At 42.3% G+C, this 19458-nt stretch overlaps 1 protein-coding gene across 1 annotated transcript; it reads right to left on the bottom strand.

Moving 5' to 3' along the window:
• Positions 1–6540: 6540 nt before the first annotated feature.
• LOC146058963 (gap junction beta-5 protein-like) lies at positions 6541–7347 on the bottom strand. The gene has a single exon (XM_083171144.1). It carries the CDS (start codon positions 7345–7347, stop codon positions 6541–6543), a length of 807 nt encoding a protein of 268 aa, XP_083027270.1.
• Between the last annotated feature and the right edge of the window lie 12111 nt (positions 7348–19458).

The following is a 19458-nucleotide window of genomic DNA, read 5'->3' on the forward strand; positions in this document are numbered from 1 at the left end:
TTGTAGAATTTACAGAGGAAGTGATTGCTACAGTTACCCAGATGCTACAAAGAGGACAATATTCTGAGGCTGAAGGACAAGTCCAGAATAAATTGATGCCCCAGATAGAACCAGAGGAAAGGTCTAGAAGGGGGCTACTGCAATCTGGGCAGACAACCGAGGGGTCTGCCACAGAATTAATTGTTACTGCAAGAGAAGGGTCGTTGTCAGGGGGGCCCCTAACTGCCCTTGAAGAAATGAGTATGGAGGAGCTGATAGCAGAATGTCAGCTGCGGGGTATACCAGTTCAATCCTGCACTCGCGGGGAAATCCTTCAGCAGATCCTTCACGATCAGGGAGATCCTACAAATGCATTTGCTGATTATCGGGCATGGATCCTCCATTTCGGTGCACAGCTGAGTGTGTGGGAACAATTGCAGTGTCTGGAGGAGTGCTTCGTGGTGGCAGAGGAAGAGGCGATTGATCGCGGGCTCCTGGATACCCCAGCATGGCAAGATCAGTGTCGCAGGGGGCGTGATGAAAGGCACCGCCTGCAACAGCTTCTCCCACAGCCTAGGGGAGAAGCTGCTCAGTGTTCTATACAGGGGAAGGTTATCCCCAAAATGAAGGAAGTGAGGCCTCTGAGCCAGGCACCCCGGGAGGAGCTGCACTACTGCTTCCCTTTTGCTGAGGTGGGAGATGCAGAATTATTAACCTGCTGCCAGGGGATCTATGAGGACTGCGTCCAGGAGGAGATCACCGTGGTTAGAGGAGTATCCAACAACATCCAGGCCACCAGCCCACCAGTCACAGATGACGTCGTGTTTCGGGCTGCCCAGCATACTCAGCTGGGGAAGGAGGCTATCGCGGAGAAGGAGCTGTGCGCAGAAGTAGCTGCAGGTGAGCATCTGGCTTTTAAGGGGACAGAGCTGACACAGCCTGTCCTGCAGCCACCAGCGGAATTGTTTGTGATGGAGGGTCCCTCCTCAGCCCTGGACATTGAGACCAAATGCTGGACTGAAATTTGCCATGCCCCTAGTTTGGGTTTGGGGGAGGAAGGACATGACGGGGTGGTGGAAGTGCCAGGGCCAGAGCCCCTATATTGGCCTGCTGTTTGGCCCCTGTTCCTTGGGCAAGAGGGGGAGGTGGAAAGTGGTCCCTGCCCCATTGTGCCCGAGGCAAAAGTATTAGTAGGTTACAATGTTGCAGAGGGGGGGTACCCAGAATCCGAAGAAGAGGAATCGCTACATCCCTTGTTAGTTCCAATGTATGACTTAGACTGTAATCATGCCCTTGCTGGTTCTGCAAACCAGCCGCCTTTTACAAGATGGGTTTGGTATGATGTCACCCTGTGGGACTCAGGTGGTAAATCCAAACCCCAGATTCTCTGCTCTGCATCCCGCTATTCCAGGTTGTTATTGGTTCCAGAACAGCTTGGTACCGGGACTACAATAGTAGGGGAAGGAATGTGAGGTTATCATACTCACTGTAAATCTGTAATTACTATATTTTATTAGGTTTAGTAATTAATGTACTATTTTAGTCCGTCGGTACCCTCTTATTCTCCATAGATGTTTCTATCCCCCAAATCTGTGTGTATTTCCAGATCAGATCGCTCTTGCCCTAATATGGTCTGCCAGGAAATACCCAGGAAATAATTCACCAAAAGGTTATGTCCCATTACCATACTTTTGTTCCTGCTATCACAGGAGGGTGTTAGCTGAGGGACAATCTTCACAGGGGGTGATCCAATTCCCCTGCTACCAACAGGAAATGTTCACAGGGGGTAATCAGGACATAATGTAATCCGACTATGATTGTGTCTCTACCTTCAGCTCCTTTGTGTCAATACCAGACTTAGTGGAACCCGGCACCACAGGGGGTGATCAGCCCATAACGTAATCTTGTGTTGTATTGTATCTTGCTCTGCATATCCCTGGCCACTTCCAGACTTACTGGAACCGACCCAGCAGGGGTTGAGAGCAGCAGTTGGACAACTGTGGATTGAAGGTGGAATATACCTTATGCTTGAATCCACCAATCAGGAACTTGGGCAACCCCACAGATGATGCGATCACCGTGGGAATTTGAGAAGTTTTTAAAATGACTTGCAGACTAGCCAGGAGGAGAGATTTTGATGGACTGTCCTGGACTAAGAGGTTATGCTCTGTCTAGGTATCGTGTGGACTTTTCTGCTATTACAGCTGTGTGGATAAGTGATAGTTTGCCCTGTGGAACTGATCTGGGACTGTGACTATACAAGGACTGTCTGTTTGGGCCTGCTACCCGATAACGTTTATATGCTACATTTGCCTCTTTTTCCTGTCTTCATCTACTTTCGTGTGCTGTGATAAAAATAAACCATAGTTTGGTTTCATCTGCTCGGTGTCTGAGTGATTGAGGAACCTCGTACCCTCACATTAAATTTAGTCAGAACCGGCACAAAAATAGGCGCGATTAATACCTCATTACCTTGTAGAAGCCATTGGCTTCAATATGCTTGTCAATATGGCGGCCCCCATATCTTTAAGCTACTGCAACAAACCACAAACCTCCACATTTAAAATAATACCCCACCTCCCCCCACTGAGACAACAAAAACTGTACACCAAAACCTTCTTCCAGCAGACAAACAGCTCATTAAAATAATCCTCCAAATATCACATATATTCCTACTATTCCATTTAAATTAGCCCAAAATGGGCCGGTACTAAAATTGGGGAAAGCTGGAAGTGATTTGAATTCACTTGGGGCATCCCATATACTGTACTGTCAGATGCTATAGCCAAAAAACTGTGAAATGTTTGCTGTTTTTTCAGTTATTCGAAAATAACTCAAAAGCATTTTTGGACAGAAGCTACTATACTAAGTTGTACAGCATTACATTCTGCCTCGAATGAGTACCAACACTTTGAAATTTGAGCAGGTATTTGTTTGGGAAAATGGTGCAAACTCAGTTTACTCTTATTTTGGATGCCCCAGGTGAATTAAAAACACTTTCAGGTTTCTTCGAATTTTTGGAAACCAAAATCTTAATTTGACTGGGCTATACCCCACCACAAATGGAGTCCAGTAGCACATGATTAATTGTTACATCCCCAGATAGCACACACTCCTGTCCTTTTAACATATGTCACCATTTAAATAGATGGGCTCTGCCTTAGAGGAATTCTGCTATGTGAACCAGCAACGACTGTTTGTGTGGGAGACAGGAGGGTGACGGGGCCACTACCTTGGGCAGGGACACATCTTTAAAAAAAAGTAACTCACAGATGGTCCCACAGGTTCATGGGCCTACTGGAATTATTCCTTGTAAAGTCAATGACCAATCGCCCGAGCTGCCCATCAATTTTCCAATCAAATGGCCATCTTCCCCCCAACTAAACTCTCAAATGCTCAGATTTTCCATAACGTATTTGCTTACATATGCTTAGTAGTTCTTCCACAGAAGTCCCCCTACCCTTCAAATTTTCCTCTGTGTATCTGTCCACTGGTTCTTCTTTTCTTGTACATTTCCTTATTTTCTATTATATGGGCCTATTATTTATACCTGATCGCCATCAGTTTTCCCTCACATACCCACTATCTCATACCATATGCAAATTCTAATCATGTTCTCAGACAAAAAGCTATTTATATTTTAATTGTAATTGTCTTGGGCAGGGCATGTTAATTTCTATAGCTAGTGTTGCAGGAGATTCCTAAATCAAGAATGCATATTGGGCCTGATTCAGCATGGATCTCTAATTCTGGGCGGAAATTCTCTAAAGCAGAAATGCAGTAAAAACCCCGTTATCAGGGGTTATACCACATTTCTGTATTCTCTGTTGCCCCTCCACAGTGTCAGCGCTGTGGAGGGACTCGCCAGCATAGGCTTCTTACTGCAGTGCTGTGTGAGGAATCCATCACGGATCACTTTAGCTTGCCCTGCAGCTGGAGTCGCATCGCAAGGGACAGCTCTTATCGCAAGAGCTGTCCCTTGTGTTAATAATCGCATATGTTAGAGCATATGCAATTATTAAGAATGTGGTGGCCGGCGAAGGGGGGCGATACAGGGCAGCAGATGTTAGAACTCTAATGGGCAATAAAATGTGCACTGCTTGTGGGGTAAATGTAACATGTGCAGAGGAGAGAGTTAGATTTGGGTGGGGTGTGTTCAAACTAAACTCTAAATTGCAGTGTAAAAACAGCCAGTAAAGAAACGAAAAAAAAAAAAAAAAAAAAAAAAAATATATATATATATATACACATATACACAAGTACATGTTCTGCACTTAATTCACTCATAACCCCCCAACACTTTCTGAGCAATATTTTGAATTTTTTTTTTAACCCTTCCACTTTTTGTCTCTATGGTTACCAAGTGCATGAAAGTAAGAACAGCTACAGTATATAAGCCTATGATAGCGTGTATTGGTAACAATTACATCTGCCCAGCAGAAGTGATGACGGGGCTCAGAAGAAATAATGATAGGGACTCAGCTGGAGTGATGACATACTGTAATGCTGATGATCTGAATGTTTCACATTCATATCTTTACATGCCACACAGATTTTTGTTTTAAAAAACATGTATACATATTAAATACATATTGACATGATTCATTAGACATTAATCACTTTCTGTTATATAAAGACACAGCCATAGTTTCAGAAATACTTAATTTATTGCATTTCCAATGACAAGATATTTTTTGTTTTTACAAAACATGGAATATAAAAATCTAAAAAAAAATAAATAAACATTTTTATATTGCAATACAATTGCAGCTTCCATATTGCTTCTGTTATAAATATACTATATATAGATTATATTTATTGTAAATTGTACAATAAAGTTTTGAAAGAGAACACATTCTACACAGTACTGAATAACGCATTCATCCATCCAGCATCATGCCTGCTTTAATTCTGACATGGTATCCGGTTTTCCTGGGCAATGTGGGGATGTGGGACAACACTACTAACTTACACTAGGTGGATGTGCAGCTTTACATTAGTACATTACATTATTTACTGTCTAGATCAGGGGTTCTCAAACTCGGTCCACAGGACCCTACACAGTTCACCTTTTCCAGGTCACCCATCAGGTGCACAGGTGCATACATTACTCAATGGGGGGTATTCAATGCTGCAGCGAGCGGCCGGCGAGGGGGTTAAACAGCGAGGATTGCAGAAAACCAGCGATCCTCGCTGTTTAACCCCCGCGCCGGCCGCTCGCTCTATTCAACGTTCTGGGGAAATCCTCGCCGTCACAGGACGGTGAGAATTCCCCAAAACAGCGAGACCCGCGGCTACTGCAGAAAACTCGCTGTTTTTAGCCGCGAGTCTCGCTGCTTCTGGAGCCGCATCCGCCAATTCTCCCTCGCTCAAAAAATGGAGAATGGGGAATTTGCGTATGCTGAGGGTGTGTTGAATACTGTCAGGGTGAGTGGTGACAGCGAGCAGAAAGCCCTGCTCGCTGTCACCACTCGCAAACAGCAATGAATACCTGCCATTGACAAATTGTAAAAGATCCACAGGTGGAGCTAATTAGTTCACTTGCAATTATATGAGGAGACCTGCAAAACTTGCACTTTGCGGGGACGTAAGGACCGAGTCTGAGAACCCGTTGTTCTAGATTACAGCCTGTTTACATTTCAGTAATAATAATGTACAAAAAACTAGAACACATAACATAATATTTCTTTTTGGAGTCTCAATAGAACCTTTGACAATTCTCAGGATCTTTCCTGTGTGCCATTTGCATGACAAGAGATGATCAGAAAACCATAATTAGCTAAATGTTTCTGCATTGCAGTATTTCGCAGTTCAGAGACCTTGATGCTATTATGCACTTATCAAGTTTATAGGTCTGACCTTTACACTTGTAAGGGAACAATAACGTTATGTACACTACTACACTATAGCAAATAAGACAGTTATATAATGAATGGCAATGCTTTCAGCTAAAACATTACTTTCTCCTTGGAAAATACTTTGCTATAAATCAGCATTTAAAAGCAGTAGAAAGCTAGAACTACAGTATGTGAAAAACAGTGACGACTCCAGATATAAATCTGTCCTTGAACAGTCATTATGTAAAAAGCTTGTGTTTCTTGTTTCTCTCACATAAATGTTCTTGTTCTGGGTGGGGATTTTTCATTGGCTAGGGCGCTCGCAGCCTGAGTGACAGGCAGGGGGCATTTGAGTTTCATGGGTGCGCCCAAAAAAATTGTGGGAGCACCGATAGAAACACTGGGCAGAACCCAGCAAATGCTCGGGGTAGGCAGATGATGTCACATGATATCAGCGCCCACCCAATGAGGCGGAAAGTGTTCAAATGAAAAGTAAGTCCTAGCTTACTTTTCACAATGAACAGAGGAAAAATCATGGGCACATGAGAGGAAATGTGTAAGTGTACACATCCGCTCACAGTGGAGCATTGGCATTCGGATGGCGGTGTGGAGCAGCGTTTACCTTCACGCTAGACAGCTCTTGTAAGCAGCCTAGCAAACAGGTCTGAATCGGACCCTTTATCTCGTTGCTTTATTACTCTCCAAGACAATTGTCTTCTTCATGTCACTTTAACTGAGTTTTTGGAGGTGTGACATAGATGGAAGGGTGGATTAGGTCGATCTCTTCATTTAACTTGTTATTGTCACGACATGTGTCTTGCTTCTGGAGGAATGTGATGACCTTCTTAGATTGATATCTGGACGAATGATTCCTTTCGGCAGAACATTCACAACACCTCTTGCCCACCAGATATCCTATCTCAATCAAGTTCAGTAAGATGCAAATAATAGAAGTGATAACCATAAATAGGGTGAATATGTTTTTTTCAGTGGGTCTTGATATAAAACAGTCTACAATATTGGGACATGGCGACAATGTACACTTGACAACATTGGGGAGAGTGTAGTTCTGGTAGATATGGTGGAAGATGTAAAGGAACCCTGAATCCACTGCAGCTTTAACTATGAGACTTATGAGGTAAGTCCACCATAAACCACCTCTTTTCTTTCCAGTGTCTAAATACAGGCGTCCACAATTCTCCCCCTGCTTTTCCCTGTGCTTTCTCTCCCGATCTTCCCTGTAGGCCACATGCATTATTACAAGGAGAGATGGGCAGGTGACCATAATTAGCTGGAGGGCCCAGAGTCTTATGTGTGATACTGGAAAATAGTTGTCATAGCAGACATTGGTGCAGCCTGGCTGTCGTGTATTGCAGTCAAAGTCTCCTTGGTCATCACCCCAGACCCTCTCTGCAGCCACCACATAAACCAGCAGCCGGAAGATAAATACTACTGACAGCCAGATTCGTCCAAAGGCAGTGGAGAAATGGCTTGCTCCACTTAGGAGACCCTGGAAAACTCCCCAATTCATAGTTTATCTGTAAATAAAAAGAATCACAGGTCATTCATGTAATATGATGTTAATGTTCCAAAGCTTTAAATACAGGGGACCAGATGCACTAAACTTCAAAAGTGATAAAATGGAGAATGATAAGCAGCCAGCCAATCAGCTCCTACCTGCCATGTTGCAGACTGGGTTTGAAAAATGTAATGCAGGAGCTTATTGGCTGGTTGTTTATTACTCTCTATTTTATCACTTTTAAAGCTTAGTGCATCTGGCCCAAGTCTTTATTTTTTTTTTAAAGGAAAAGCGAACTGAAACTTGAATGTGTATTATGGATCTTATGTTAGAAGTTGAGTGACAGTCACAGTACACCATCCAGGCAGTGTGGTATGTGGAACATTATTTATGAAGTTACGGGACAGGATGGAATGGCTGGCATCTGTAACATCTGGGTTCCAGGACAATTTCCAGAAACCTGTACCACCAAACAGAACTATCCTTTCTTTGTTGGAAATGTTCTGACAAACAGGGGTTGTGGCTATTTATTATAATAAGGTTCCAGCAGACCCCACATCACCACAAGCAATTACAATGTCAGTCATATGATAGACAAAGTTTCAGTTACCTTTTTGTTTTTAAGGGGCAGATTTATTAAGCTTGGAGAAGAGATAAACTGGAGATAAAGCGGAGAAAAGGTAAAGGGCCAGATGTATCAAGCTTCAAAAAGTGATAAAATGGAGAGTGTAAAGCAACCAGCCAATCAGCTCACATCTGTTATTTTTCAAATCCAACCTGTAACATGACAGGTAGGAGCTGATTGGCTGGCTGTTTATCACTCTACATTTTATCACTTTTGAAGCTTGATACATCTGGCCCAAAAGGAGATAAAGCACAGCCAATCAGCTGTGTTTGAAAAAGACAGTTGGGAGTTGATTGGCTGGTGCTTTATCTCCTTTTACCTTTTCTCCGCTTTATCTCAAGTTTATCTCTTCTCCAAGCTTAATAAATCTGCCCCTAAATCTTTAAAATGCCACTAAGAAATGCATGCATATGACCTGAAACTAAAATGCAAAGAGGAAAAATATGTCCCCCACTCCCACAGAGCACTTGCTAAGCAGATCAACTTTAGCAGCGGGTACTAATCATCAGTCCTCCCTCATTCGCGTTCCGCTGTGATCTGCATGAGGTGTGATATTTTGGCACCAGGGGAATGTACAGTAGGTGTTTGTATGTGAAGGGAAGGGGGATAATACTGCACATAACAATTTGTGGCCCTGGGGAGAGGTGGATAGCTTAAACATATATTAATACTGACATAAAGAGGTGTCCACACATACATCTATCCTCTGTGTGCTAGAAGTCGCTTTGCAGATAATGGGCAGTATTCAATGAAAAAAGTTCTCTGTGCATGGCGAGAGATTTTTTCTCTCGCCATGCACTCTCCGTGTTCCGGAGCATCCTGCTCCCACTATTCAATGTATTTAAGACTCGCCGCCACACGTGGCGAGTCTTAACCCCTGCAGCGGACGAGCGTCCGCGGCAGGGAGCTGACAGGGAGCCGTGGGACGGTGGCATCCAGGGAGATTAAAGTCTCCCTGGATGCCCCAGAACATATGTGGAGGGGGCTCCCCGGGACCCAGGCAGCACAGGCTGCCCCCCCCCTATAGCCAGCGGGGGACCCAGTATTCGTTGCACCCGATCGTGCATATTAATGATCGGGTGCAGTGAATATATGAATATCTAATGAGCGGCTCGAGCGCTCCGGCCCCCTGCTGGCTGCACTTTTTATTAAATATATATTCATGTGCTATAAGCACATGAATAAAAATAACATGCCCCTTCACAGAAAAAAAACCTGATTTTTTTACACCAAAATTAAAAAAAAAAAACTTTTAGTTTAAAAGTTCACATTCCAGCTCTCCATCAAAAGATGGAGAATTTCTACACGGAGAGAGACGGCGAAAATCACTTAGAAAGACGGCAAATATTTCACATTGAATAGGGTGGTTCACTTTTGGAGAGCAAAATGCTCCGTCCAAGGCGAAAAAAAGCAAAAATTCTCCATAAAACACGGAGAATTTTTCTCATTGAATACTGCCAAATATGTGAGCTCCAGGTGTCTCAATAGTGCTGAGTGCCATTGAGTACAACATTTTCCCATTACAATGTGTATTAAAATAATATGTGGCATACCTATATTGTGTGTGTGACTGCGGATGTGTGTATTACTGAAAACACTGTAGGGTAGCATTGCACATGCAGATACAGCCATGGTCAGGGCCGGCGCCACCACTAGGCAAATCTAGGCATTTGCCTAGGGCGCCGGCCACTGGAGGGCGGCATTTTGCCCCCCCTTACCGCGGGGGTACCTGTTCTGCGGCGCTGTGTATTTAAAGCTGGCAGCGGGGGTCCCTGCACTCAATAAGAAATAACGAGCGCTTCCGCCGGGCTATGCGGAAGCGCTTCTGTTGTGAAAACACTGTCCGCACGCTGATTGGCTGAGATCAGCGTGCGCCGTGCGGACAGTTATTTTTTATTGAGTGCAGGGACCCCCGCTGCCTCTGCCGCCAGCTTTAAATACACAGCGCCGCAGGACAGGTACCTCCCCCCCCCTCCCCCGGCACCGGGGCGCCCCCACCCCGACTCGCCTGGGGCGCTCCGGTGCCTTGCACCGGCCCTGGCCATGGTCACACACAGAATATAGGCAAGCCACATATAATATTAAGAAGCTGCTTGTGCATCCTTTTACACTATTTTAGAATAAAGCACACTGGGTTTTCTATTGCCAGTCATGCTTTGGATGTACTTTGTAATGGGATGGAAATTAGATGTTTTGAGAAACCCCACGGCATTTTGTCTAATAAAATATTTAAATACATTGAAAAAAATATTTTCTCAAATAATTAAAATAACAAAAAAAAGAAACCAACCAATTTCTGAGCAATTTTTAAGGAAATAGTCAGAGGCGTTACTTGCCTTGGTGACACCCATGCTTATTCCTATGTCATGCAGTGCTAGGGACATGGCCTTACAGGAAGGAGTATGACTTCATGGGGACCCTTGTTTTCTTCTCTCCAGGGGTCCCGGAAATGCTGGGCTGCCCCAGGTGACTGTTATGTCTGCAGTGCTGGCTCCTACAGTGTGACAGAAGCTGAGTGTTGCATGTAATACTACAGTGTCTCATGTCACTGAGCAGGAGCCGGCATTTTGGTGTCACCCATCAGCTGGTGACACCCCGAGTATTCGCAACCCCATAGTGACGCAGCTGGTTAAGTTAAAAAATTATTTACAGTGGCTGCCAATACAAATGTTTTCACTATAATATGTATGGCTTTAAATACAAAGATGGATTCTTTAGGGGATAAGCAATTTATTTTTTAGGCTGCACAAAAGGCACAGGTTTTTAAATAGGTTGGTTATGAAATTCTGACAGTCATTATCCTAAAGGTCAGGATTCCGACAATGGCTTTTATCCATACCCTAACCATCTTCCACCCTCCGCGCAGCCTAACTATAATGTCATTCTGCAGCCTATCCCTAACCCTTTTCTCCTAGTGCCTAAACATAACCTTGAGTATTCTGTCTGTCAGGATCCTGACACCAACCTTTTTTACACTTCTATCACATTGACATTACCCGCTAATTTTCTAATAGTATCAGCAACTTTTTTTTTCAAAAAAGCAAAACGAGTTTCATGTAATTAAAATGTAAACATTTATACAATATTTCACCTGCAGTAAAGTATTCCCTTATTACCAAATGCTATATAATGAAAGTATAATTGGAGAAAAATAGAGTATGGACCCTATTCTAAATGATCTCTAATGTTATTATTTACACAGAACATGTAGAAACAAATTCAGTTTATTGTATATAAATTCACTGAGTGTTCCCATTGAGTGCCACCAGAGGTGGATTTTCCATTAAGAAACCTAGGAGTCTGCATATGGCCTGGCCCTAGCAGATGCCCCCTAAAGATATTCTGGTCATTCAAAACGCTCCTAGCACTGTGCGGCTGTTGCATGACATCATGACATCACATTTTACTGCCCACACTTCCATAGTCCCTTTGATGTTCTTTGATATAAAAAAATAAATAAAAAATGATTGGACACACAAAATGGTTTCATCCACTGTACGTGGGCAGTCAGTTTACTGTAAATGTGACACGAGTATTACGCCTACTTCCAAATGACCTATTGTAGAGCCGGGTTCCGATTTTTTTATTTTACAGGGATGCAGGGGATCACTTTGATTTAAAGGTCCTACTGTGATGCTTGGGCATGACAGTGAGTACCCATTAGTGGTTATACCAGTACCGCAGGTGGAGAAGCATTGCTCTGAGAGATGTTTCCCACATCCTAAATTTCTCCCGTGCACTGATTATTTATATGTGTTAAGCTATAACATAGTAACTTAACGTTTATGGTAGAAAACTAGTCAGGGACAGCTACAGTAGTCTATATGTATGTATGTAGTACTGTCTACATCAGTGGTATCAAACTCACAGCACAACAGCTGTTGTGGAACTACCCATTCCAGCATGCCCTGCCAAATATTTGATATATTGGATTGCTAAAAGTGTGGCAGGGCATGCTGGGAGTTGTAGTTCAACAACAGCTGGAGGGCCATGAGTTTGACACCACCGGTGTACATTGTTTTTTATATCATTTGTTATTTTTAGGTCATAAGTTTAAATTATTGTTATTTGTCAGACTGGCTTCCAAAAAGTGCCAATGTGTACCTGATTAGTTTACATTTCTAAGTAAAATTATTGTACAGTATAAGCATATTGTCTGTTAATGTTGTTTTTATATCGGACTACAACACAGACTCCAGAGATAATAATGAATTAATTACAAATACATTTTATTCCCTCCTAACTTATTTTAAGATTCTTTTGGCTATTAGCCCCTGCAATAAAACATTTTGCCATAACCTGTCTAAAAGTTCGAGGAGACCTATTCTGAACTGACAATCATGATTTTATATATATATATATATATATATATATATATATATATATATATATATACAGTATGTTGTGTGTGTATGAGTATATATATATATATATATATATATATACACACACACACACATACTGTGTGTGTATGTATGTATATATGTATGTGAGTGTTTTATAACATGGGCCCTTGATAAAAATGCCTATAACGGCATTGAAACGTCGGGGCAATAACCTATGCTTGTAAAGTATTTGACTTGTATGATGTCTGCAACTTGATCTAAATACAAAAAGAAAACTTTATTTACAAGACCCTTTGAGTGCCGCAATTCTTCCAGACACTTGTACTTACCTCATTGGAGGCACCTGGACAATCTATATCAAGTTAAGGAGAGTGCTGGATCAACAAGAATCCTATATATATATATATATGTATATATATATATATATATATATATATATATATATATATAAACACTGACATACAATCATATACTTGATAAAGAGAAATAGACACTTACCTTTTCAGTGTTCAAAGACGTTCATACAAGACTGTATCTGCTTAGAATTGCCATATTGTACTTAGATACAAAAGATGGTTGTGTTTTTGTCTGTAGGTTTGTTTTTTGTCTGTCTGTAGTTGTGAGTAAAAAGACACACAGGTCCCGGCTCCCAGGGAGTGTCTATAGTTTCTTATTTCAAAGCTTTCTTTGCAACACACAGTACTCAATGCAAACCGGATCTTTCTGTTTCGTAGCCAATCTGTGGAAAGTGGGCAGGTAAAGGTGTGTTCTGGAATTCCTCAAGAAATAAAGCAAGACTGAAAAGATTAACCCTTTAGTAACATTGGTAGTATCTAGCATGTGAATGTGAAGTCTGAAAGGGATAATGTTCACAAATGTGCAGCAATGTTTTCTCAAAGAGAATGAGTAATCAGTGCCTTGCTCTAAAGTCAATAATTGTGTCATAATATAAATGCTAGTATAATATAGTTCCATTTGAAGTGTAAAGGCTCATACACACTGGGCGATTTTGAGCTGAACGCTGCTTAAAATACCAAGTTCGAGCGGCTTTTAGCTCAAAGCCGCTCCCACATTATCGCCGGGAAAGGCGCATATCTGCTGGTATTACCAGCAGATGAGCGGCTTTGAGGATGGCTTTGCATAGAGCTGTGATATGCAAAGACGTCCGACCCCCCCCCCCCCGCTGACCATGCCGGGTAGGGAAAAAACCGCAGTGCATACACACAGCGGTCATCGCTATCCATACACGGTGGGCATAATCGCCCAGTGTGTAAGGACCTTTACAACTAGGACATAATCAGTGTGATATTGAAATTATAGGTTCAACTTTTTTGCCTTGAATGGACTAGCGACAGTAAATTAAGATGTCTTTGACTGTTCAGGATCAGGGTGCAGACATAATTACATTGCAGAGGCCACCATTTAAAAAAATTCCAATATAATGACATGTATAGTATGCATTTAAGGGTCATGCAGGATGATGTGATAATATTTTTGAAGGTCTATGGGGCATGTGGCGACTGCTGATCTAGCTCCTGAAGATTGTGTACCACACCGAAACGCATCGAGCATCCCAGCACCACTCACCACTGCAGCTCTGGACCAGCTGCAATCTGCAGATGCCCTTCATCCACCGCCTCCATAAATATTGCCATCATTGCAAGGACGCCTTGCTAATTTCATGGACTTTTAGACCACCGATGGGTAATTACTAAGGCTCCAGCAGGGCATTTGACTGGAACTTGTTCCATTATAGCTAAAGTATATATCGATGCACTCACCCACTGCCATCTGTGGGAGTGTTTTTGGACTATGTATTTCATTTGATTGGTTCCATAGTGGTGATATTGTCTCCTTTACCAGGTATACTGATACTGGTATGATATAAACACATATCATGTGATTGCCGATATCAAACAAAACTTTTGTACAATTGTTGTTGAGTATCCTGTTTTTAAAGTGTTAATACATTTTTATATATTGTGATTGTTCCATTGTTTGATTATACATTGTTTGAGTTAATTGCGCTGTTCTACCCTCCTTTTTTGCATTGAAGCATGTGGGCTGGTTTAAAGCCATTTCTTTCTGCTTCCTTGTCATGTTCAGTAGATATGCCATTGTCAGTGAGAAATGCCATTTTATATATATATATATATATATATATATATATATATGTATATATATATATATATATATATAAGCAGAAAAGGTGCGGCACTCGGCGATGGTACAGAAATAAATCACGGAGCCATGTACCATTGCCGAGTGCCGCACCTTTTCTGCTTGTATTATTCTATTTGTGAGGGCACCGGACGCATTATTCATCATTGTTGGGAGTGCCTGACCTGCTATCTTTTATATATATATATATATATATATATATATATATAAAAGAAGGGTTTGTCTGGCACTCAGTCCTTCTATGCAGAAATATGCCCAGGTGCCTTCCTCAATACTCCAATCCAGGAGTAGAATCAATAGTAATATAGAGAGGTGTCACTCACGTGTCTTTGAAGAAATATCAGGCGTGAAACACCATTCGTTTATCAACGTTTCAGTTTAATTATAAACTTTCATCAGGATACAAAGAATACAATGTGCAGAGCACAGTGAAGTTTGCTCTGCACACTGTATTCTTTGTATCCTCACGAAAGTTGATGCTGCCACGAGGGATCTTGATCCATCATCCGTATCTGGTTGTTGTTGCAGTGACTGAAGGACAAAGTGAGGGCTGCCAAGGGAGGACTCCTGAAGCAGCAGCATCTAATATCTCTGGTGAGCTGGGCAATATATTACATAATTACTCTATTTTTCTGCATACGTGGGTGGCATAATTGTAATGGTGGGCACTGTGGTGGGTCATATAATGTGTAATGGCGGGCACTGTGGTGGGTTGCATAATGTTTAATGTCTAGGGAATGTTCTTAAACACGCTGGTAAAGACCTGGGGGGGGGGTTATTATAAATTTTGCTATGGGGCCCACAAAGTTCTAGTTACGCCGACGGCATCACCAGAACATGAGCAATAGGTGCATGGCTCCTAATCATGACCTTACAAGAATATAAAACCTTACATTAGCACTGATTTCAAAGCCAGCACTTCCACCCATATCTTATGCTTCAATTCAAAATCCTTTGTTATATTTTTTTTGAACCGTATCTTTATTTCCATTCATTCTAGTTCTGATATATGATACAACACTACTATCTTCAAACTACTTCCCCTAATCTCTCCCTTCCATATAAACTCTCACTTACTGTAGCGCTGTTACTCTTTGTGATCACTTTCCTACAGTCAAGTAGAATCATAAATAATGTACAGTATTTGTATGGCGTGTGGAAATGTAGAACATTTTTTGCATCATACAGCACATGGACAAAGAACACACAACATAGCTGAATAGCGGATAGATATAAAACAGTGGAAAAACAGGAACTTGTCCGTAACAGCTTACATTCTAGAGGAGTTAGTAAACAGAAACAGTATGTACAACTGGACCATTTTAATTTTGGCTATGGACTGGGTTATGAAGCAAAATGGGCAGTTTTTATTATGGAACGCAATCAGACTAATAGAGGTGTTTGGTAATAGAGCACTAAGGGGTAGATTTTTTAAGCTTGGTGAAGTGATAAAGCTTTTGGTTTTTATCACCGGCCAATCAGCTCCTACCTGTCATTTTTCAAACCAAGCCTGTAACTTCACAGTTAAGAGCTGATTGGTCAGTGATAAAAACCAGACACTTTATCACTTCACCGAGCTTAAATGTCTGCCCCTAAGGCACAATGCATAAGGTCCATAAATATGTAGCAACAGATGGTTCTCTGGTAGTCAAGCCTTATTGGAAGCAGAACGGCACAAAGTAGATAAAAGTGGCGGATTACCCACGGGGAATTGTGTGTGTGTGTGTGTGTGTGTGTGTGGGGGGGGGGCACAAACCTTGTGTTGTCCAGGGCCCCCACAAACCTTAATTCGGCCCTGGATAGGATGGAATGTGGTTACAAAAGAACACATAGAGGTGCATTTACAGATGGAGCCAGCCTCATCTAGCCATCTCTGGATAGCCATGGTGAGCCATGCTGAGCCAAGGCCTATTGTTTTCAGCTGCAATACAATACATAGAACAATGTAGTAGGGGATTAGCAGAGTAATCCCATTATTCACTTAATCCTATTAATGGGCTAGATGATAATGGCTCCATCTGTACTAAAATGGGAGTTCTATTGAAGATGGAATGTTTCTATGGGCAACCAATCAGAATCTACTTATTTTTTTAGCTCCTTCTAAAAGATAATGGAATCTTATGGGTTGCACTTAGCAACAACCCATCTGAAATACAACTCCCATATTATACAAATAATAAATAAATAAATGTACAAATAAATAAAAGTAAACCCCTCAGTGCGTAGATACAGTATATTATACCAGTTAGAAAGTTGCACAAATGGTAGGCTGCCCATATAATGCCTCTAAATATGTTAAATACAGGTGGGGCAGGTAGCTGTCAGGAAAAGGAACATTGACTGGAATAGAGGGAACAGTGGAAGCTAAATATATACCCATTGGAATAATGAAACTTTGCTCACACTCAGGAACTTAGCATCACTGATAAGTATGTTAAAGTATGTTGAAGGCTTATAGGGGCAGATATATTAAGCTTTAACAAGAGATAAATCCAAGGGTGATACGGAGAGATAAAAGTCCAGCCAATCACCTGCTAACTGCCATGGTACAGCCTGTGTTTGAAAAAAGTCAGTAAGGAGCTGTTTGGCTGGACGTTTATCTCTCCTTATCACACTTGCATTTATCTCTTGTTAAGGCTTAATACAGGTGTGGGGAACCTTTTGTGTGCCAAGGGCCATTTGTATGGGGGGGGGAATCCTTTGAGGGCCTTATGTAAAAATGTATCTTACAAATTGTCCTGCTGCAGCCGTCCCACGCTCCAGGCCACTGAATAGGACTAACAGTGTCCTGCTGCTGTTGATTAAAATGGATCTTGTGAGAACTACCAACCTCTTGCGTGAATTCCCCTGTACTTGACTCCCAGCAAAGCCGCCGGGCGGGTAGGAGGGCCACTCAGACAGGCTACGGGGGCTGCATACACCCCTGGCTTAATACATCTGCCCCATTGTATCTGATTATATATAATCCGATACAATAATTATATACTTAGTGGTAAATTTACTAAGATGGAAAAGTTCTTAGGAAAAAGACTGAGGAACAGAGAGAATAATAGTCTCTGGGCTGACTCAGGGAATCAGCAAAAATACAGAGGGGATATGTGCAAACCCTCAGCAGAGATTTAATGCTTCATTGTAAAACTCAAGAGGTAACACCTAGATGTGGTGTACAGATGTGTCAATGAACTCCTTATTTGTATTTCAAACTGATACCTATATTGCAGAGTGTAAAAATAAAGCAGCCAGTATTTACCCTGCACAGAAACAAAATAACACCCAATGTTACATATGTTACATCTGCTCCAAGCAGCTGACTCGAAGGAAGGTCAGTTCCCAAAACAATAGATGCAAACACAAGCAAAAGAATAGAGTAGCACTAAAAACAATTTTAAACCAGTTGGATCAACTGGCAATATATATTGTAATGTAATATGAAATAATGTAATAAACAATAAAAATGCATAAAAATATATAAACAGGAGCACAGGAGGGCTATAGCTCAGTTCTTGAGAGCCAACATAAATAACCACACAGTTCTGTCCAATTGTGTTGGAACATCCACTTCAATTTATATACATTACCACAGATGGCCTTTTATCTGGATGAATGGTAATTACCGCAGGAGGGTTTACCTACAGGGGAGCAGATTGTAGCCTCACGATAATGTGGAGAAATCCGACAGGGCGTAGAGAGTTCACAGAGTGGTGTCCCAAATCCCAAGAATTTAGAGTTAGGCACTAAAGCAGGACTGAAAGGTTTAGGTTTAGGGAAGAGTTAGGGTCAGGGATACTTTAAGAGAGGAGGAGGCCGGTGTGCAGCCTTCTCCAGCCAGACCCCTCCTCTCTGCCGGGAGCAGCACCCGCCCACTACCTAGTACAGTAGAGTCTGAACACTAGAGCACTCAGACTCTACTGTGTATGCACAAACAGCTGGAAAAATGGTGACTCTGGAGGGTAAGTATTAAAGAATGGGTGCAGTGTGTGAGGTGTGGGCCCCCCTTGGACACAGGGGCATATGTGCTCTGCGCACATTGCACCAATTTTAAATGTACCGCTGTTTAGGGTTGCTCATAAAAGGAGGCTTAGGGAGGTTAGGGGATAATCTACCCCATTATCCTTTTCTATATTACTGGAAGTTTCATCATAGTCATTCACTTGTTATTCAGGAAGTACCCTGAGGCCATCTTGGCCTCTAGGTTACTGTTGTGCTTTACTCTCAGGCTTTTCACTGGCAAATCAATGCATCTTATGTGCTGACACATGTGGATGCAACAGTTCCTATGCCATAGCTCTAAATGATGTATGTTTTTAAATCATACTTCACTGGCATATCACATGGAGGAGATTAAATTGGGAAGTATGGGGGCATAATGATATGATTCCCCTGGCTCATATTACTAATGAAGTAGGTGGAGTGCAAGTGTGTACCCTGCCCTAGCAGGAAGGTTTCCATTAAAATTCAGGAATTTCTGGGAAGTTTTTTGGGAAGAACACTTGTATAATTGAGCCAGGTTTATTTCTTCCCATTTCAGTAGGGAATTGAGCAGAGGACAAGGTGGTGGACTATAGCAACCAGAGAGGCCCCACACTGTAGAGGTTATTCGGTAGAGGTTATTCTGGCTGACACACAGCGATGCAATGTTTGCTGCGCTGTGTGTCTTTTTAAGCCCGCAACCGCCCACAGGGATGCCCCACCTTGCACGCTGCGATCCCCGCAACCATTCGCAGCCTATGGGGGGGGGGGGGTGGACCACATAATTTGATGGGGGGTGGACCAATCATCGTATGATGTGGAATGACAACGCAAAACGAAGACACTCTCAGGTGCCTTCGTTTTGCATGTGCCAAGTGCATAGACAGGGCAGGCAGCTGACATCCGGTGACATCAGCTGCCCACCACCTGCTGCCGCGTCACTGCCTCATTACCATGGGAATGCCCAGAGTTTTCATGGGAACACTGAAGAAACGCTGGGCA

This window comes from Crinia signifera, chromosome 2, assembly GCF_055691185.1.
Source record: "Crinia signifera chromosome 2, ASM5569118v1, whole genome shotgun sequence".
Taxonomy (NCBI): domain Eukaryota; kingdom Metazoa; phylum Chordata; class Amphibia; order Anura; family Myobatrachidae; genus Crinia; species Crinia signifera.